We start from the raw sequence: 22,715 nt of genomic DNA on the forward strand, positions 1-22,715 counted from the left end.
TTTATGCTTACTTGCTAAATAGTTTTAAGAGAGAGCATTCAGTTTCTGATTAATTTGCATTATTTAAGGGTATTTTAGTTGGTATTTAGGTAAATAAAAATATGAAACTGAATTCATTACAAAAGCCACCCAGTAACAATGGACTTAAATTGGGAAAAGGCTTAAAGAAAAGGCTGGTTCCTCTACTGTTTTACTTTAAGTTATTTAAGAAAAAACAAATTATCTCACTAGCAGGCAAATATTAGTCAGTCTGCTATTTATAGCAATTTTATTTTATTTGAAAATGATGTTAAGCCACAGAAAAGCTGCTTAAAAAAAGAAAAAAAAATCAATTAGACACCCGCGCTTGCAACTCGTTTAACTTTGAGCTTAATGTGTGCTAATAATCACATTCAGAAAGCACTTTGGCTACATAAAACCTCCTTCAGAGTGTCACAACAAACATACTGTAAATGTCATAGCTGATGTTATTTTGCAGACTGCATTAATTACTTTTTCCCCCCCTTTCTTTTTTCCTGGTATGTTCTTGTTGAGCTGCTGTTACAACTGGAAGACTCCCACGCTCCTCTCTGCTGCCGCTGGCAACGTCAGCAGCATCGGCAAGAAGCAGGTCAACTGGCTGGACAAAAAATAACAAATATTGTTTCATATGTAGAGATTAAAAGAAGGAAAAGGGATAAGACTGAAAACATTCTTTTAAATCTCCTGCTTTTTGTTTTTTTTAAGCAATCCTCCCTCTCCCTCTCTCTATGGTAACCTGAAGTCGACCACTCACAGCTGCTGCTCTCATTCTGCTCCAGCTGAACACCCACACTCTATTAAATGGTGTGTGTCAGAGACACACATACACTTCAACAGGGACTGTGTGTGTTTGAATGAAAGCAAAATTTTAATCTACTGTATGTGAGACCAGCAGAAAAAAAGAGAAAAAGTCCACTTACTATAGATAGACTTGTGCATATCAATTTTGCTCTTACAGCTTCTCGTTTCCGTTGTTATACCATCGCCTTCACTTCACTGTAATTTAATTTAAATTCTAGTGTTTCACACAATCATAGCAAAGTGAAAAAGTGTGCTGGAGTTAAGCAATAGAAAGAGGTTTACTGTGAAACATTCAAGATTCAGCTCAGAAAAGAGTTTTTTCTTTTGGAGCTGTAACTCTGTTTATTCTCATGATTAAAGACTTTTGTGGTTCTTCAAAATGCCAAGAAAAAGAGCAGAAAATGTGCCATAAAATTTCCACACGCCCAGGTTTACAACTTTGGTGGTGTTTTGCTGCAAGCCCTGACAATAAAATGTCACTGGTACTATGTGAAGGGGGCTTGTTATGCTTTTTTCCCCTTCTTCAGTTCATCTTCTGTCTAAACCAAGCTGTTTTACCTCATCACCTTTAAAAACAATTTTATGAGCTACTACTTTGGGCTGAATGAGGACTGGTGTGTGCTTGTATGTCCGTTTTAATGGTCTCTCAATCACATCATAAACAGTAGAAAACTCTACAAGTAAGCATGCACATACATTTACCTGCCATTTCATTAGTTGCACCTTGCTTGTATTGGGTTTGATCCCTTTTTGCTTTTAGAACTGCCTTAATCTTTCATTGCATATCAACAGGATTCGGGAAACATTCCTTAGATATTTTTGTCCACATTGACATGACTGCATCACACTCCCCTCCCACCACATCTCAGATGTGTTCTGTCATCATGATTCAAGTTTGAGATTATTTGAGTGTTGCAGCATGGCACATAAATTAATCCATTTGCTTGTTTTGCAGAACCAAGAGTCCAAAACCCAAAGATATTTAATGAAATAACATTTATCAAAAAAGGAAGGTTTCCCATTGGTTGTCTCGTTTTAAGTTTCCCAATCAACTCCTTGGTAGACAAAGTTGTTTCCAAAAAAAAAAAAAAAAAAAAAAAAGGATCAGGTTTTTGTAGCTCAAACCATAAAGTCAGCTGTGAAGAAAAACACAGTGGACTAATTGTTCTAATAATGCTTAATAATACAGGGATGATTGGGTCAGATCAGGCAAGCAGTTTAGAGTTTTTGCACTTGTAGCACCAACTCTGATTCTTTATCCATCTCGTCATGTGGCCCAGAGTGTTCATAGAGCTTTCAGCCCACATCAAAGAGCAGCCATGTCATCAAATCAACTGACCGAGAGACGCTGGCAGAGGGAGAGAGGTAGGAGGTGAGAGAAGGAGACCAGTGTGAGAGGGAGATTTTGGACGGAGCTGCTTCATGAAAGACTGGGACATAGTCAATAGTAAAATTTACTGCACTAAAAAAATATTTTTTTAAAGAACAAAGTACAAATATGAGAATCAGAATACTACAATGTAAAGATGAGCTATACAGAATTACAGCGGTAAAACCAAAAAACAGGATTTTATTTCTGCAGACACCAACACAGCAAGCACTGTGGGTTCATATAAGTCAAGACAGAGCAACTAATTCATGCTTAACTTCTGGATGTGCCACATATTAGATACATCCACCAATTTGACCGTATATACATACATGTCAGAAAACAAGGTGAAGTGTAATATGTCTACAATAACCGAAGAGAAAATGGTCATTTCTGAGATTGAAAATTGGCATGCTGAACAGCATCATTATTGTGTCAGCTTCTTTATAAACAGGGAGACAGAAATGAATGATATGCTAATGGAGTTGCATCGTGTGCACAGGTTTCCCCGCCCTTACTTTCTGGCTGTTTTTGTCAAGAAATCAAGGTAAAAAGGCGCCCCATCTAATCAGCCTGACTGACAAACTGAGACTGAAATAAGTCAAGCAGCCCACCCGGACTAAATGAGACACCACAGATCTGAAAATCTAACCATCCAGAGAAAAGCTGACTTGCCAGCATGGGGTAATTTCTTCACATATCCTTCCTCCTCCCTTATAAGCTTTGCAAATCAGCAGTGACAGTAAAGCTGCAGGGTTTCCAGCATTAAAAACTGATTTTAGCTACTGTTCACTTTTAAAATGGAAGGAAAGCTGATTATGAAAATGAAAAACTGTCAATCAAGCATTAGACTGACAAAACTTTCAAATGAAAAAAACAAAACAAAACATTGATTTTACTTTCTCAAATCGGAGGTGATATTCTACGTCTCTGTAAATCAAACGATAAAGAACACAGTCTAGAGATTCCACCACAGACTTGGTAAACTGAAATATTGTCACTTCCTCACTGCCAGCACAAATATCAAAATAAACTGTCATTCCACATTCCCAGTGGCAGGAACCAGGCTGAAGCTGTAGGTTTGATTCCCACGGGGCCAACCATGGTTTAAATATATGCACTCTTAGTGCTGTGAGGCACTCTCCATGAAAGCTTCCATAAAGCAGTCTATCTTATAAATTTATGTAAAGAAAGAATGGAGGAAAAAAAAGACTAAAGGGTGAAATACAGGCCCATATAAGCAGCAAGAGGAGGGATACACGGGAGGGAGGGAGAGGATTACGAGAGGAAGATGGTGAGAGGGATGGTTGCTATGACCTACTTCCACAGCAATTCAGCAATGGCTTTGATTCACAGCAAAGAGTTTTACCGATTATCAGGGCCACACATAGCACAGAGATACAAATGTGCAAATATTAAACAACCAATTTATAGAAGAACACTAGGGATGGGTTGATATAAAATTATGGTTCCATTTTTTGGTTCAGCTGCTGAACCACCAGATAACAAAGTTTTTTTTTTTAAATTTGGGGGGGATTTTGCTTCAATAAGTCCTTTATGCAGGGTCAGATAATACAAGTAGAGGTTACTGTTATTTGTGTTTGCACCAGCAGCTCTTGTTGTTTCCATGCCTGCCATGTGGGATTTGGATGCATAGGAAAATGTGTGTCTATGTATAGCCTAACAATAACGCGGCTGGGATATATATATTCTGTGAACAGTCATTAATTATTTCCACTCTGTAGTTTTTCTTTGACATTCTGCAGCTACAGTACAACATCCCCCTGCAGGAGCGCACACAATCCTCTAATCGCAAACAGAAAAATGAGTCAAGATGGAGCTGATTAATGTCACAGAGCAGGAACCAAATATAGTTTAAAAGTCCATCAACCCTTCAGCTCAGCAGAATGCCCCGAATGTTTAGGTTTTACAGCTAATTATGCTTTCTATTTCATAGTAAAGAGAATATATTTAGCAAACACACTAGTTTAAAGTCTTAAACATGGATCCAAAGGGATTTGGATTTAATATAGTGCTACCAAATTACAGCCCCACAGGATAGACAACAGAACAATACTTAAATACAGAACATTAATGGCCCACAAAAAACACACATTTGCATGTCCTCCTTCACCACGTCCATGAATCTTCTCTGGGGACTCCCTCTTTCTTTCCCACCTGACAGTTCCATATTCAGATTGTTAGTACATTTGTATCTATATCCTTAAGCACCCTGCTGCAGCTGTTCGAGCTTTGACTTCTTCAAAGATACCACAGTGAAGACCCAAAGGCAGACATCTGCAACCATTATACATGACACAAAAAACTAATAAATGTTCTTCCCAATTAATATTTGACTGATAAGATTAATCAGTTATCAGCACTACATATTTTTCATTGATAAAGGAATTAAATCTGAAGGCTTTCCTTATAGGAACCCCTCTTCTCTGTGACCATATCCTGGCCCTACAGGCTAGAAAGATCAGCGTGTTTAAAAATACATGTCGCTGCAATGACATAACCAAGTTGCTTCATGAACTGAACTGGAGGCATGTTGAAATGATCCACAAAGTGTGGTTAAAACAATCGAAGCAGAAGTCTAAAGCCTTGTCAGACAAGAAGAGGGTTTTTTTTTCATAGATGATTCAGTGGCCAAATGTTTGCAAGTGTGGTAATAACATTTTTATTCACTAAGTATATTAATATGGGTTTCATTGGTTCAGGTATAATGTATACATTTTGTTGATCAAATAGTAAGAAATTTAAATGGAATGGAAATTTCCTACTTAATCAAAGAAATAAAAGCCCAAAATATAAATAATTTAAACGATCCTTAGTCGCTGCCCTACATACATTATACACACACTCCGACATGCTCTTTCAACCCTGAGACAGTCCACCCCCACGGGACTGGATCCATCTTCTGCAATGACTGACAGCACTTCAAAAATCATCCCACCCACAAAAACACAAAAAGCCAAAAGAAAGAGGCAACACCCACTACCAGGCTGTACCATTTTCCTTGAAACGGGGGTTGGCAGTTGTGGCTGTGTCTTTGCAGCCTCATTCCTAAGCAGCATATCAGCGGGCGGTGGTGTAATACGAGTCGGGGGAGATTGTGAAGTAAGGCTGGAGAAATGGGGAAGGTCTGGTTGTTAGGCAGCAAACAGATCACAGCCTGATGCTGATTGGCTTGTGGATGTATGTGAAACTGGAGACAAAGGGTTAACCTACCTGACTGCAGAGCATGGACGAGCACAAGCCTGTCAGTGCTTTATGGCCAAACATTACCACTATGTCACCATGCCGCTTTAGAAGGTTCCAAATTAAAGTGTTTGATTAGCATGATGACTCAAACAAGCAAAAGGCTGAGGAGAAAGAGCTAAATGGTAAATGGACCGATTCTTATATAGTGCTTTTCTACACTCCCAGAGCACTCAAAGCACTTTATACAACAAGCCTCACTCACCCATTCTTACAAGCACTATTCCTATGCAGAAGTGCATTCTATGTAACATTCACACTGTAATGGATGCATCATAGAGCAACTTGGGGTTAGTATCTTGCCAGAGGATATTTGGCATTCAATGGGGGTTGACAGTCAGGAATTGAACCACCAACCTCCCAATCTTCTGATTAGTAAAGGACTTGCTTTACTTCCTGAGCTATAGCCACCCAAATGTAGCTAAATGCCTAACTTCCAAAGCCTTTGCATTAGTATCACTGCTTGCCAACACTAGGAATACTTGAAAAACACTCCTTCTCAGATATAGCTGATCTGTTATGCTAGACAGTTTTTAGGATGTAAGTAAAACTCTACTGCTTAGAGGATTCATAACAGCAGAGTCCAGACCAACTATCACTCAAAATCAGTAATGCTGAGAAACCTTTCCAGATTATTCAATATCTGCTATATCTAATAGCAGTAATTCAACAATTAATCGACCGTTAAATCACTCCGGTCTAAATTATGAAATCTTCTGTTCTACTTACAAGCTCCTAGAATTCTGTGATGTGTGGTTGAATGTTAAATACGTCCACATGAGCTCAAAAGCAGTTATCAGTTCATAGTCACACATCAGGTGCTCTTTTGTTGCATCAAGCCTAATTCTAAACAGTCACATAAATCCCTGGCAATTATGCAGCACATGCTCTGATAGCACAATAAAGAAGAAAATGAAGTAATTACATGACTTGTCTTTTCTCATCATAATTTCATTTCCAATATCTACTAACCCCACCAAAAAAAGATGGGTCAGGTGGACACGCTGATGAAGCTTGGTCTGAATAAAAGAGATATTTCCATTCATTGATTTATATTTCTTTGCAAAGCACTAGGGGAAGCTCTCTGAAGCATCTCTCGGTTAGGGGGAAAAAAGAAAATTGCAGCTTTTTGCAGTTCAGAGTGCGCACTCTGTTTTTTTTATACACATTTTGGATTAGCTGTACAGCCCACAGAGAGAGATGCAGAGTGTGAGACGCAGCAAAAGAACAGAAATTCAAAGCTGTATGAAGAGGGACTCCATGAAAGACTGTAACGATGAGTAATGAGCTGCCCTGCTCTGTCCAAACAGATAAGAACAGAGATAGAAACAAAGAAGCAGCAAGTGACAAAGATCAACAAAAAGGGAGGGCAGGATGTCAAAAATACAAGATTTAAGTGAACAAAAAGGGAGATAAAAGAAGATGTACATGTCAAACACTACTGAGTGAGTGTATATGCAGGAGGGGGAGCTGGAAAAGCCCAGCAACAGGGCATGCCTTAAATAGCTAGATGGTCTAAGATAACGTGACAATGGAGAAAGCTGATGGCTCAGGGCATGTGTTGTGTTGTGCTAAGCATGTATGAACCCAGTGCTGACAGCAGATTCATGGTATCTATTAGTCATATGGTAAAATCACATGACTTCCCAAGGAAGACTGCCTGTATGAGGTCGGATGGCGCCAATCTGGATTAACAAGCATCACATCTATAAGAATTTTATTCAAATTCACCTCAAGAGGACAAAATTCATGCTAAGACTAATGCATTAAGCTCTCAGAAAGAGGGGTACACAGTGTACACATACGCACCCCTTAGGGCCAATTACTGGACCGCAGAGCAAGTAGGTGCACTTTCAAAAAAGGGACAGTAAAACAGATAATTACACATTTTCGTCTAGTTTTTAAAGTGTTATATCAGAAAACAGTGGACATTTGACCAAATACAAAGTGAAAGCAGATTTACTCTAGAAACTTTATTTTTGTTGCGTCCTTTAAATTAAATGAAAAGCATTTTAGGTGTTTACACACACACACACACACACACACACACACACACACACACACACACACACACACACACACACACACACACACACACACACACACACACACACACACACACACACACACACACACACACACACACACACACACACACACACAAAAGACTTATCCTCGTAAAAAAAACATAGATTATAAAGTACTTGTAGTTGTATTGTGATGTATACTTTTCATTGTTTCTGTGAGATACAGTGTTCTGTACTTCAAATTATTCTGTGTACATGTATGTATACATTTCTGTATGATATGTCTAATAACTGAAGAAAGAAAAAAAAGATGATCATCAAAAGAAACTGGTTAGGGCCCACCAAAACATTTGTGCCCAGGGTATGTAACTTGATCCGGGCACGATTCTGCTGGGTGATCTGGGTTCCTCCAGCAGTCCAAAGACATGTTACACACCTTCATTTAAGTGTTGATTTGTAGTTGGCTGAGGATTCAGATGAGAGGATTGATAAAGCTTTGTGAGTAAGACTACCAAATGTCTGGCCCCTCATATTAAGATACAAAGCTGTCAGCAGAGCACAGAAGTGTCTAGGGCTGCAGCTATCATTTATTTTAGTAATCGAGTAACCTAGAAATTATTCCATCAATTAATCGAATAAGTACTTTTCTCTTATTAATAAGCAATAATAAAGATTCAAAAGAGAAAAAACACTGTCTTGAATGAACTGCTCATTGGTTTATCTGTCAAAAAAGCAAAAAACTAAACCCTTTGTATTTACCTCCCATATTAAAATGGGATGTTTTTTAAGGAAAACATTTTAACACCACTGAGCAACCACTGTTACATTTTTGGAGGACTACACACAAGTTTGTTTTCATAGCCACTGCATTGGTTCCCATAACCAGTCGCAAGAGCCGTTTAAATGAAAACAAACATGGGACTGTAAATCTGGCTTCAATGTAGCCGGATGGAAAATTTTTAATGCATCACCCAACCTTAATATGTCAGCAACCAAGTCAAGATCTTGACTCCATTCATCATTTCTCCAGGCTCAAGCCCTTCTTGACGTGGTTAAACTGCACATTGCTCCAGCTGACCTAAAACTGCAGTAAACAGCAAGGATGAAACAAATGACGTCTTCAGAGATTTGAGTAAGAATGATGTATAAATTGATTTTTTATTCAATGCCAGAACAGACATAATGTAATGTAACTGCCAACTTCAAGATGAGCATTTTAAAATGACTAATTACTCGCTACCTTTCCGTATTTGTATGTGAACAGACAATAACGTTCATTCAGAGCTTGTCTACAGTGTTTTAAAGGCATCTTACTGAGATGTTTTTCCTCCCAGTGGCCTTGCACATAATTGCTTCTTGCCAGTGAAATCATCCCGTCAAATCTTTTTTTCACGACATCACAAGCGTCCAATCTGCACACTTTCATCCGTACAATCTCTCTGTCCCACTGAGACCAAGAACATAACAGCGAGAAAACGTGAAAACGTCTGACAAACTGTCCGACTGTCCAGAGCTTCTCAGAGCACAGAGCAGAGTGTTTGGTTTACAGCTTGATTTGTTTAAAAAAAATTAATGCATAGTGCTCTGAATTTTCTAGACAGATTTTTTTTGACAACACTGATCACAGCAAAGAAGGGAAATACCTCCAACAGGCACAAACATTTGACCGCACAGCATGCAGTTAATTTGCAGAATGCATCGTCCTTGATATGCTGCTTAAAAGCGAATGAAAGCCCAGTGAGAATCGATGAAACAAGCGATATTGATAATAGAATCAGAATCTGTAAATTGTGTAAAATAATGCTCATTTTAATACTATAAGTCTATCTGTGCAAATAAAACCATATAATAGTAGTATTGCATGGTGACATTACAGTAAGCTGGCACTGGGCTTGTGCTAATCAATCAAACAATCAATGGCGAATGTACTGCAGGTGTCAAATAATATGAGAATCTATGGACACTGATGAAAAATTAAATTAATCACAAGTGTCATTTATAAGAAAAAATTATAATGATTATTCTTCATGCAGCAAATAAGAATGAACTATAGATTTATGTCCAATAAAACTGCAGGTCAGCAACAACACAATATGATGTGAGCCCTGTGAGTTGTGAATGGGGAGGCAATCCTCAGTGATCTATCACAACCTCTTTATGATGATAATGTGTTATCAGTATTCACTTCTCGTGACCAGAAATCTTTTATCCTTCGCAGTAAACACATCCAAACAATATGAGGAGTGTGTTACTTGTGCTTGAACTCATTGAGTTTTGATTGCTGATGATGTTGTTGCAATGGAGGATTTTGTAGTTAAATGTAAATCATGATTATAACTCAAATGCCTTTTCCTTTGTGGTTGTATTTATCTGACAGTTCACACTGATGCAAAGACAACTTCTGAAAGCATAACAAACAAAACTAAGTGACTATTTTAGTATCTAGTGTGAAAGCGTTTTTTTCTTCTCCTCCTTTCTTTCATTCAAAACATTCATTTCTAGCCAGTGTAGAAATAGAGACAGGCTGTGAAATGTCAAGAACATTAAAGAGATTTAACGACCTTGAGATTTCCTACATCTATTCTCTCGTCAATGCTAAAGAGGCTTTAAAAATGGTGTCTTTGTAAAACAATTTCTTTGTGTTAGTGGGAAAGTACCACTGGCTACAAGCCAAAGACTTCATCTGGGTTCTGGCTGGAAAATTTATCCATAGTGACTCAAGTAGCTTCTCAGTAAAAATGGTGAAAGCAGCCACATCATTCTGGAAATGGACCTCATGTCCATGGTCTGTGATCACTGACAAAAACAGTTTGTTTCCTGCACTGAGAACGGTGTAAAGATGCAGTTTCCACATGCCCCCTGAAAGGCTCCTGGCACAGAAGAATAGGTGACTTGTGTAGCCGTCGGCTGTGGTAATCATGTGATATCTCTGTCGTTTGGCTAATCTCTTTACAGCCTCCTTTCTTTTTCTCCGGGATGAAGCCTGATATGGCAGCTCAGCCAGCTTTAGCCACACGCTAATTAATCTGCGCCACCAAAGCCTCTTAATAACACCCAAACACCACAAATGATCACTGTACTCATGCCAAGCCAAGGAAGTTTGATCCAAACTTTTGGTGTGGAATCAGAGAAGTACAGTAGGGAATTTGCAGCACATTGAACCTGTGCAAAAAACATTAGGAGCTGAGGGTTCAGCTCTCTGTGTAGCTCTGTAACTGAGCCAGTCTAAGGAGCTTTAGGGATGCTGACCATTAAGGCTGGTTAGCTTGATTGGTGGAGGGTTGGGGGAGAAAAAAAAAATGCATAGTCCAGTGTCACTGGCAGCCTTGCAGCTGGTGGCTCAGCTCATGCTTTTCTTTTGGTTATTTCAGTAAGAGTGGGTATAATCCACTCTGTCACACTGTCCTGCTTTGTCGGAGATAATATAAGGCCTCCATTCGTCTTTCTGCATCTCCCCCACCCTCTATTGTCTTTGCTTCAATTTGAACTCACAACGAAGGGCGTCTCACTCTAGATTTACTTCTATTAACTCTTTAATACTCTCTTATCATTTCTCACTCTCTTCGTCAGTGTCCATTCCTTCCCCTTTAATCTCTCTCTCGCTCTCTCTTGGATGGGGCTCATCTGTGACAGAGCAAATAGGCTCACTGTATCTGTGAGAGTTGTGAGGGTGGCAGAGAGGAGGCTTATTTCATTGAAACCTGCATAGAATATCCATCCACAGGGGAGATAGGGCCTGCAGGGACTCTTTATGCCAGCAGAAAACATGGGTGAAGTGGCAGCAAGGGAGCAAGACAAAAATCAAACAAATGCCAGCAACACAAAGAGACACAGAACAGGTGGCAGACTGTCCTAAATTTAAAGAAAAGAGGATGGCCAAAAAGACAGACGACCCAGGCCATATCCACACTAATGTGTTTTCGTTTGAAAACGCATCTTTTTCTCTCCGTTTTGGCCTTCCGTCCACACTGTGACAGCGTTTTGGGTCAAGGAAAACGCAGCGTTTTGAAAACGCTCTCCAAAGCGGATACATTTGAAAACGCTGTTTTCGTGTTGCAGTGTGGACGGTGAACCCGGAGCCTTTTCGAAAATGATGACACATTTCAGTCTTGTGATGCAGTCATGTGACCAATTAAACTAAGATACATAAGATGCTACAGCCCTGTTAAAGATTAATATCAGTCTGTACATGCTCCAGATAGCTTTCCTTCAAATTCTTTAATTCTCACTCGCTTTTGCAACTTTGTACATTTGTGTTACTCGCAGCAACAACTCCACCTCATTGTTAGCCCCTTTAACAAACTCGGTGCTTTTCTTCAACATTTTGTGCAACACTTCAAAGAGCTGGAAAGTAAATAAACGGCAGACAGAAATGAGGCAGGTCAAATCGTCTTGCGTTTCACGCATGCGCAGTACTGGAACCTAAGCATTTTCGGCCGTTTCAATGTGGACGCACAACTCTGTGAAAACGACTGAAAACGATAGTGTGGACGCGGAGCGTTTTCAGACGAAAACACCGTTTTCAAATCTATCCGGGCTAGTGTGGACGTAGCCACAGAGAAGGTCTGAGTTAAACATAATAGTAAACTGCAGAAGAAAAGATGCTGAGCTGTTTAGATTGTGTTCAGCATCAACCAGGTTGATAACTGAAGAACAGCGTAACATTCTCAATCTGAGAGAAACTCAACAAACTGTGGAAAAGATGAGCAGCTTGCCAACAGCACATACACACAATAGCAACAGAAAAGCTTACAGAAGCCTTTTGAACAACCCAGAGGTCACCAGTTCATCCATGCAGCACGTGTAGATTCCTCTCCTCTCCTGCAGTTCAACCTTGTTTTGAGAGTCTTCTTTAAAAAAAAAAAAAAACCCTTAAAGTAGAATGTGGACAAACGGTGATGACCCAAATACTGAACTGCAGAAAGAGCGAGAGGAATAATAACTCCTGCCCCAGCAGACAACGAGCAACCTCCAGCATGAGGGTGACACAGGTTCAGTATTTAGTAACCACAGATCAATATGTTGTCCCATTAACACTCATCCAAACCTTCATCGGCTTGCCATTATACATAAACATATAGGCACAAATACAATCACCAGTGAACGCATTAGAGCATATAACTGAAAACCTCACAGTTTGATGACAATTTGAACAGAGTTGTGGCTCAGGAGGTAGAGTGGGTCGTCTACCAGTCGCCAGGTTGGGGGATCGATTTCCCAGTGCTCCTGATGCATCCATCAGGAGTGTGTGTGAGAATGTTAGAAACTGCTTAGGTATAAAATAAAATAACACTTAAATGAATGTGAGTGGGTAAATAAGGCTTGTAGTTAAAAAAAAATGCTTTAAGTAGAAAAGCAGTGCATTTAGTGTAATAGCAAAGAGTCCACAAAGACAAACCCTGAGTCACAAACAGCGACATTAGTCATCCGGTTATCATTGCTAGCCTAGCTGGTTGCCGGGTGCAGACAAAGAATCTGATAACCCTAAAGGCTTCATGATCATTCATAATAACTGATACCAATGCAATTTTGGATCACAATTACAGCTAATAATGTCATTTTGAAGCTTCTAACAAAGGCAATCTGCTGCAGTAGCTTCAATTTAACCGAACAGTCGCATAGACAGTAAGAGTGTTATGTATGTGTTGTTTGGACTCACTCTCAAGGCTTCTATGACCAGGTCTCGGGCTTCCAGCTCTCCCTCCATGATACTCAGCAGGGTGAGGAGCTCCGGTTTGCTCAGGTTATCCATGTTGAACTCACATTTCTGCAACAAACACCACAGACAAAACATGACAGTCAGAGACAATAGGGTCAATTAAGACTGCTTAACTGGTGCAAAGACCTGACTTATTTTGGTCAGTACTGAGATCATCATTACTACTCATTTTCAGATTTAAATAGGCTGAACATTTCATTTCAATGTTCAGCCTATTTCAAACCCTTCCCTTCTTTACCTAACAATATAAAGCCCCATCAGGTAACTGTTGTGCTGTGATTTCGCACTATATAAATAAAATTAAATTGTAGCTTTTCTTTTCCTTAACCATCACCCTTTACACTAGAGCTTTCTTTCCTTTTACCATGGCCTTTCAGACTAGGGCTGTGTGATATGATAAAATATACTGGATGACAATATCTTAACACACTGTTCACTGCAATATTTTTTTCATTGCTTTAGATGACAGTTTGCAATAGTCACCACGGCACCACAGAAGGACCAGCCAAAACTAATGGAGCAGCTCATTCCTAAATGAGAGGCTACTTCTGTAGCAAGGACATGGTTCGGTTATGAAAAGTCTGATATGCAGCAGAAAACTGAACTGTGCAAATCATCCAGCAAACAGGTCTTTTTTTTTTAATAAATGTAGTGTTCTGCAAGTATGTAGCACCACACCACTGACTTAAACTACCACACTGTTACCATCCTTGCTGGTTACCTTGTGCGGTGTCTTACTGAAAGTGGTTAAAAACTTTTTCCTCCCAATGTCAGAATATTTTGCTATGCCTTGGTCATCTGCATAATGTGCTTTCATCCACTACTTTGCTGGGTGCACCAGAGTTAATTAATATGAGGAGATATACCCCACCCATTAAAGCTTGGGACCCTGCTTAGTTGCTGACTGGGACAACTGGAGAGCCGTCAGCAGAGCAGTCAGTCCTGTTACACATCTGTGAAATCGGCTTGAAGTCAACTCCCCGGCCCCATGCTTACTTGCTGTATTGTAATGGTAATTCTCTACAAACAAAGGATGTTTTTTACTCTACTGAGAAATCCACGCGCACCCTTGTGCTAACCGTTTGACAACAAAATTTACGTTACCGGGACCCAAGTGGACTCTAGTGCACTTGCGAAAGCGGAAGTATAATCCCCCGCGTAATGGTGACCCTCGTTTGGTCCAATGGCAAACGCATAGACCCAAATATTTTTTCCCTATTGCATTTTCTACATGTTTGTCCTCCAACTGTGCAATTGAGTTCTTTGCAAACAGGTTTCTATGTTAATATCTGTAACACACTTTATTGGATTTCTCCTTTCCATCCCCACTAGGTGCAAGTTTCTTACTACTGCATCTTTGTTTTGGTTATTAACATTAATACCAAATTCAGTCTCTGGTAGTGTGACATAATCTCATTACAAATTGTTGCACTGTTTCCTTTGGTTCCTTCAAAGTCTGTAGAAAACTTGGTGTCCAAAGGCAATTTTAATTTGTGACACAAAGTAAACATTCAACGTAGTAACCATCTCATCATAAAGTGCAGATGCTCCAGTGTTGGACAAGGTTCAGAATAGATCCTGCTCATCTCTATCAACGTCTATTAACGTGTTTACAACCTGAGACAAGAAAAGTTTAGACCTTGATGGATATTTTACCTTTAGCAGCCAATGGCAGCGCCTTTTTTTAGCCTATGTAACTAATGTTCTACTTGCTCCGAGTCTCCAACTGGTCTCATTAAGTGCAGTTCTAAACTCAGGCTAGCCATCTTATCTCCAAGCCATTAAGGTCTGATTACATTTGGGTAGGTCATTAAGCACCTATTTGGTCAGTAGTAACTGCAGGGCCAATGGGTGGAGATGGCTGTAATTGTGAGCAACCAGAGCACTTCATGCTTCCCTCAAGCCTTTTCCGGTCAACTTCTAAAATTGCTATGTACTGCCTCTGCTCTCTTTTTGAATTAGTCCACTTGTTCTCTGACCTTCTTGCTTTGCCTGATGTTGAATCATGTTATTTATGCTACAAAGATAAAAGAAATATTTAAGAAAATCAGAACTTTATTTTTGGATTTTACAAAATTTACAAGATTGATAATGCTGCTGAAGAGATCATTGTGCCAACAAAGTCCTTTTTAATCCTAATACATTTTGCTAATAGTAATTTTTTTTTTCTTTACATAACTTCCTCTGGGATTAACAAAGTACACTGATTGTGATTTTACTTGTGCTTCATCATGTGTGATGAACATCTGAAGTGAACTCCACAGAATTTTGGGAGAATCAAGTCAGCACACTGACCAAGATTGCCCTTTGTCACATGTAGCACACACCAGGAAATACTGCTTAAGATGTGTTCTCACTACAGTAAAAAAAAAAAAAAAACATTCATTTGGTTTGTGTGGGGTGCTTTGCTTGCACATGACTATAATCAGACTTCATATTAGGGAGCAACTGTGAGCCCTCACATGCAGCTCTGTTGACAGCAATGTTTGGGGCTTCAATGCACGGGAAAACATTTTTAATATTGCATTGTTGGTTTTACTTCTACTTTACTCTCTGGTCACGTCCCTGAATAACCCAACAGATCTGACAGCATTTCAAAGCAAAGTGTCAAAATGTCTTGTTAAGAAACCTTTACAGTTACTGTCCTCTTTTCAAGTCAAACCAATGTGAGAAAAATGAGCGGCATTTTTAGCCGGACAGCTAAATAAATACAATGATGTAACTTCCCAGGAAGATAACAGACAGAAGAAATTCTAAATACCTTGTTGGCCTCTTTTAACCAACTGCTAAAAAGCACCGCAACCAGTTGCAAAATATAGAAGCCTTTCACTAGGCTATTTGTCAGTGCAACTAACGAATGAGAATAGCAAGAGTGTTTCAGCTACATCAGACGGATTGCTGCCTGCTCTTTCTTGAGGTGTCAGTTGTCAGACGGCCATTTAAACCTGATTTATTATCCTCCTTCAAAACCTCTGCCAACATTTCTTCATTTCATCAAAGTCTTGCACATGTCTACAGAGCACTCTCACAAGGAATATGACTGAACATCAGAATCAGAGATTTCTGTAACATACTACCTCTGTGTGTCTTCTAATGGCATTGTTTATAATAGGGAAAGTTCAAGCTCAAACAACAGACAAATGAGCTAATGTTGCCTTATGAATGAACGCTCTTCTCTTTGAAAGCTTTTAGATAGGCCCGTATTGGTGAGAAGAGGCTTTCTCTTCTCAGAACAAGAAGCTGAAAAGTAGTGTGTCAATCACATGTTTCAGTTTAGTCAAAGTATGTTTTTATTCTGAAGACTGGAAATAAAAGCAGATGAGATTCTGTGGGATTGATTCATTCGCATCAAGGCTTCCAATCGATCCTCAAGTTCCCCTTTTCCCGGCAGTGTTTTCACCACTCAAAAAAATTGGATGAGTCAGGGGGCCTTGATCGATGTCCACCCTTAGCTGGTGTCCTCCTGTCACAAGACCTTGGGTTGTGGGTGGTGTGAGGTGAAAGCAGTAGAGTTGGGGGGTCGGTGTTAGTCTGGCATGTGTGCACAGTGATCAGGTGAGGGAAGAAGCAAACTCTAATTTGTTCCATGAGCCGTGAGCCATGCACCAAGGGCATGAGCAGCCTTGCCAGCATTCATAGGCTTGTTCGCTGTTAGCCCCAGTCCACTTAATAAGGCCTGTGTCATTTCACTTGGAGCCACAAGGGAAGGGAACTGCTCGTTCTGAACGCTCCTCAACTGTGCTCTGCCGGCAAAATCCTGCTTAGTCCTGCAAGTTTCTCACATACTCATGTCCTGCAAGCACAAAACTATATGACGTGACAGGCATTCCATGCATGCAACATGGAAATGTCGCCAAACTGGGAGAATCACAATTACTAGTACACTTATTTTCTCATTTACCTCTGGAGCAAAATGAGAATTTTCTTATTATTTTTGACTGTGTAAGGCTCCAACCTGTGTAAGTTTGCTTGACTGAAGTTTTTTTATGACTGAATACCTCCAAAGGAAAACATGAGAAGAGGTATTTTTGTACTGTAATTTGAGTGAAATGACCCGCTTAATAGGTTGTAAAAATATAACGTTTAATCTTTTCTGATGACTTCTCCAACTTGTTTACATGGTCATTTGAACCCCCCATATCAAAGCACAGCAATTTTGTTGCCAGGAAGAAGCTTCAGCAGCGACATTACAGCCACTCATGTTAATGGCACTCGTCCAACATGGCGGCATATCCCTCATAAACACCACTGGCCACTCTTAGGCTGCTGTTACACAACAATTCTGCCAGACAACAAAGGTAAGATTTAAAGATGAGGGACAATCCTGCCACAGTTAAAAGAATATTTTGCATATTTCTTTAATTAATAGCATTATCGGATTCTAACAAAACAAGTAGTCAGACACTGATGCTGAAACCACAGACTGTATGCAAAAGATGGTTATAACCATTGTGACATCACCTACTGGTTTCAGACTCCACATTTTGAAGCCTCGACTTTGGCAACATGTTAGTTCTCTGGTACCGGAAGTTACCATATTATTAGCTAATGCTAGAAGGTGGCTTAGCAAGTTGTATCTATAAACTGCACCACAGCAAGGCACTTACAAACACATCTTAAATGGTCAGTGACACACATCAAGCCATATTGCTTTTCAGATGATTCCATTAAAATGTTTCAAAAGGCACACATATAGTGAAGAGGTCCAGTTTAGTGACTCCATTTAGCAGTGGTGATTCTAAACACACACCAACTGGCTATACCTGGGCTATAAACGTGTTTTTAACATTGTAAATTTGGACCTTTTGATACGCAAGTCTGTGGGGATTGATTCGCTTTTGGAGTCAACCTCAAGTGACCTTTTGAGGAACTGAAGATTCAAGCTAGCTTCATTTTTCTGAAAGGATTTATAAACCTACTTGTCAGAGTACTCAGGTTACATCTCTTGTTGTATCAGGTAATGTGATACCACAGCTTTGCAACTGAAGTAATGTGATAATTAGTTACTTTTCAAGTCTGTGTCTGTTCTTTTTATTGCTGCAAAAAGAGGAAAGAGATGACATTGGTTAACATTTCTCTCCTACCAGAATCTACAGTATTCTGAACATGGCAGCTGCAAAGATCTCCAATTAACAACCACACCTGCAGTACAGCATCTCCACAACAGTGTTTGCTGATTATATGGTGAAAGACACAGTTCCAAAACAGCAGTTAGCATTAAGCTCAACTAAAGCTGTCAGTCAGAAGGAAGCTAACAGGATTGGTGCTCGTTATTTGGTAAAGGAAATGCTACCAACATCAATCAACTTTTCCTTCAAGTCATTACATCATTTAAAGAAAGGTCTAAGTTAGAACAACATCCACAAGGAATTGCAAAGGTGTATATCTGATAACACAAAACTATTCTACAGTGACACTTGACCGTCGTCTGTAGGCAATGTTGTACTTTTCAGTGACAATCCTGTAGTTACAAGTTTCTTTTAAAAGCAGAATTTCCCAGCACTGCCCAGTTAAGTAGCTCACTCTGACTTAATCGGGTTTGTTTATGTGCTCATGTTTTTTTATGAAAAATTTAAAGAATTCAGTTTCTAGACATACTGTCTGATTCACTAACATCTATTAAATGGGTGGGAGGTGACAGGCAGAGTGCCTTTCACTGACCTCTGAAGCCTCTCTGAACCACCCTCACTTCAGAATCCTCACAAACGAGAAACTTCCCCCTGCTCAGGCCAACAACAGAGTCTGACAGGGGTAAGCAAAGAGCAAAGTGCTTTATTTAACCACTGCAGGCATGGTGTTGGTGTTGGTGGTGAGAAAGGGGGAGTGGGAGGCCATGGAGGCGGAAGCCCCCTGGAACCTGGAAAAGGGAGAGTGCACTGGTAATGAAGAGGTGAGGTGGCTGCCTGACTCCCATGTCTCCGCCGCACCTGTTCGCCTCAACGCTAAATGTAAAGCAGCTTCCAGGCAGTACTGAGCACGCTCAAGAGGGGGTGGGGGCTGGCTGACACAGTACTCCCAGCTATGCCAGCTGAGTCACTGAAATTAAGACCAATTTAGAAAGGTGTATGGTGAACGGGGCCAGCACCCCCTCCTCTTCCTTTTCACTGGCTTTGCCCTCCACTCACCCCCGCAGCTCTTCTCCCACCATCTCCTCAACACCCACACTACCACCCACCCACCTCAGGGACTGTGGCTGCTGTTCTATTATTGCAACTCCACACATTTCCACTGGCCTACCTCTTCAAACTCTCATCCAAAGAGGGTTTTTTTTTTTCTAAACTTGCTGTATGTGTAACAAAGTTGAAACAAGGACAAACTGGAAAGAGTGTCACTGCTCATCCTGCCTCAGTGTTCCAGTCAATAACAGCAGTCAGACCAGTTATATCATGGAACAAGCAAAAGGACGGGAAGGTTTCATGGCCTACAGACTGATCCATTTGCACAGAGGGGGTGCTGAGCTGCTGTGACCTGAGAAAGGGCACAGAGAAATCACAACTAGGTGCTTGTACACATGTGAAACCCAAAACCAGCTGGTGATAACAAAGGACTACTTGAAGGGGGAAAAAAAGAAAAAAAAAGCTTAAGCCGTAACAGTCTGAACCTATGGAAGCCTGTGAGGTCTCTAAGGACTGCCAATTTAAATAAACCACTTTGACACCACACTTAGCTCCACATGCCAAGTGTTCATCGTTTGCGGAAAAATTTAGACAAAATCAAGATGGAATGAAAAAGGTTTCACCTCTAGCGGCGGAGCTTTGGGGGAGCAAACGACAGTTTTAATAAATCTATACTCAGTTTTAAGTCTCCTGCAGCCAGGCGAACAGCTCGCTCCAAGTCTCTACGCATTAACTCATTTACTGCAATGTAATACTGTATATCAACCTGTACAGCCACCGACGCTTTCTCTTCCATCAAGCACACGATTACATTACAACTGAGGGATGCCTGCCTTTAAAGCAGCCGCTAGAGGAGAACAAAAGAATTCACTGCTGGGGGAAAACCAACACTGTTCTGGCTTTTACGGAGGCTACTGAGAGTAATTATGGGTTATTCATCAGCCCAAGCAGAGACGAAGCCCTTGTTTTTCCCCAGACATTGTCGCGAGGCTCGCGCTGGCCACCGCTGTTGCTTCACGAGCCCGTGCGAAAATAGATGCGCGCGACATTTCGCCCTCTTTCCCGGGTGACTGATAAAGGGAAACGCCGATAAAAACACACGTGTGGCTTTCACTTTTTCCCAAAGCTTCCTACCGTGTCGACGCTGCCCAGCACGGTGGTTGCCAGTGTTTGTACCGGGGGAGGCTGCTCTCCGCTGGCTCCCTCCGACGCCATCTTCGTACTGTAGCGGTCTGCTGGAGTGAGGGCGCATCCGGCACTCATTAACTATTGCACTGCTGAACGCAAATCTCAGCACGCGCGGCCATGGAAGAGGAAAGACAAACGAGATTTGACAATCTGAAGTGCGCGGGGAAGACGACAAGTGTCCGTCGTTAAAAGCCTACAACTGAATGCGTGCGGGCTGCTGCAGCTGAGAGGGGGTGGGCAATGTGGGCGTGGACCGAGCTACGCGTAAAATCCAGACGAGAAGACCCGGTGCGCTCCCAACTGGAAAGGAGGTGCTTTCTGACAGGCTGATTGACAACAACATTTGTTGACCACTGTAGCTATAAAATCAACAAATGAGTGATTTCCAGACTTTGATCAGGGGACTTCAAAGGCCTTTTGTAACTATAATAAACATTAAGATGTTAAAAATGTCTTTATTTACTGTAAACTGTTATTTCAAAATAATTTGAAATTTGCCTTATCTCCAAGACATGTATGCGATGCATTACAATGATATCACCTGACAGTCATAAAGAGCTGGGTGTTCATGTAACACCACAAACTAATGCAGTGAGTCAACAGTCATTAAAGTACAGTAAGTGATCTTTTTAGATTCTTTAATACAAAAATAGAATGTTGTATTAATAAATATATTTTGATTAGTATGTAAATATATCTTCCATCAGCTAATGCATTCTCATTAACTTATAAGTAATCCATTAAAAATGCATAGAAGCGGTGCTAGTTTGTGGAAGCCCGCATGTTACTCTACGATCTTGAATACACTGCTTGAGATGGACACTGGCTAAATACTGGCCAGATACGAAGCACACAGAGGCCACCATAGATGGAATTATGTACTTGAATTGGGAGGGGTAAGAAAACAAATTCCAGCTGACTGAAATATGCAATCTACTGAATCTATCTAGCAGTGAGGTTTTACACTCTGTACATTTAACTTAGACTGCAAGTCCAAGTTAAAGGTTTTTCCATATTTTTCCAAATAAATAAAGTTTGACAAAATTTGACTGAAATATACCCAAAATTTAGAGGTTTAAAGTCAAGGTCACTGAAATCACAAAACGTACATCACAAATTCTTATAGTTAGTCTACTTATGAAAAAGTTTAATACATATATATAACTGCATAAAATCATGAAGGTGTGCAGTCTTTATATAAATAATCAACTTCACTTTGACATCATAATGTTCACTTAATGAAAAGCCTTCTCAATCTCATAACATCCAAACAGAATTTCAGATTATTATATGCTGAAAGGCTACTGCTTAGATTAACAGATCTCATTCTAATTTTTAATAACTCTACATTGTTACACTATAGAAAAGCTTCATAAAGAAAAATAACATGAATAAAACATAAACAGCTTTCAGTGAAATTATCATTATTAACAATTTGTATGTGTATTTCAATAATGTAATTCATTCATTTCTTTACTTAAACCCAGCAGTGATGTTGCCTTGATGCTTGCTCAATCATCCAGGTAAGGAAATCCCAAAAAGTTGATTCTCTTCAACTGGTTGTAGTGTAACAGCAGTTTGAAACACAAAATTGCAAATGTGGAAGCAGAGCAACTGAGGATCAAAGTTTTATCCTATCTCAGCAATGTAAAGCCCCTATCATCCAACATCAGCATGGAGGAGAGGAAGGCTCTCACATCACTTTGTAATGACAATAACATTAACATTAATGTCCTTCTGGCAGACAAGGGTAGGTGCACGGTTTTGCAAAACCAGAAAGACTATCATGAGAAAATTATTTCACTGAGACCCATGTCCATCAGTTATGGGGACATTTAAAAGCTGATGTGTACCGTAAACCAGCGCATACAGCTCAGTATTTAAGGTTCGACTCATCATCTACTAGAGCACAAACCGGGTGTCATCAGGACACTACAACACAGAGCGAACACCATCCCCACAGACTGAGCGGCCAAGCAGGCAGATAAATGTCATATCAAGAAGGCCCTGACTAAATTTGGTTATTCCAGGTGGACATTTGTCAAAGCTGGGAAGACACCTAAAGAAAGCTCCTGGCGACCATAGAGAGAAGAAGGACAACTGCTGCCTAAGTAAAAACCCTTAGTGATCAGTTATGTGTCAGGAGTATCGGAACAGTTAAGACATATTTTTTCTAAACACAGAGTCTCTGTGGCTTTTAAACCCCAAAA

General features: G+C 40.2%; 1 protein-coding gene across 1 annotated transcript in view; it reads right to left on the reverse strand.

Moving 5' to 3' along the window:
- cttnbp2 (cortactin binding protein 2) overlaps positions 1–20,747 on the reverse strand; it is a 98,361-nt gene extending 77,614 nt beyond the window's left edge. Inside the window, exons 1-2 of the mRNA XM_031736290.2 lie at positions 20,452–20,747; positions 13,142–13,249 (exon numbers count right to left, since the gene is read on the reverse strand). Of these exons, the coding sequence (XP_031592150.1) occupies positions 13,142–13,249; positions 20,452–20,580 (237 nt within the window). The 5' untranslated portion in view covers positions 20,581–20,747. The remainder of the gene's footprint in view (positions 1–13,141; positions 13,250–20,451) is intronic.
- Positions 20,748–22,715: the final 1,968 nt, after the last annotated feature.

This window comes from Oreochromis aureus, linkage group 7 (genome assembly GCF_013358895.1).
Source record: "Oreochromis aureus strain Israel breed Guangdong linkage group 7, ZZ_aureus, whole genome shotgun sequence".
NCBI classification, from domain to species: domain Eukaryota; kingdom Metazoa; phylum Chordata; class Actinopteri; order Cichliformes; family Cichlidae; genus Oreochromis; species Oreochromis aureus.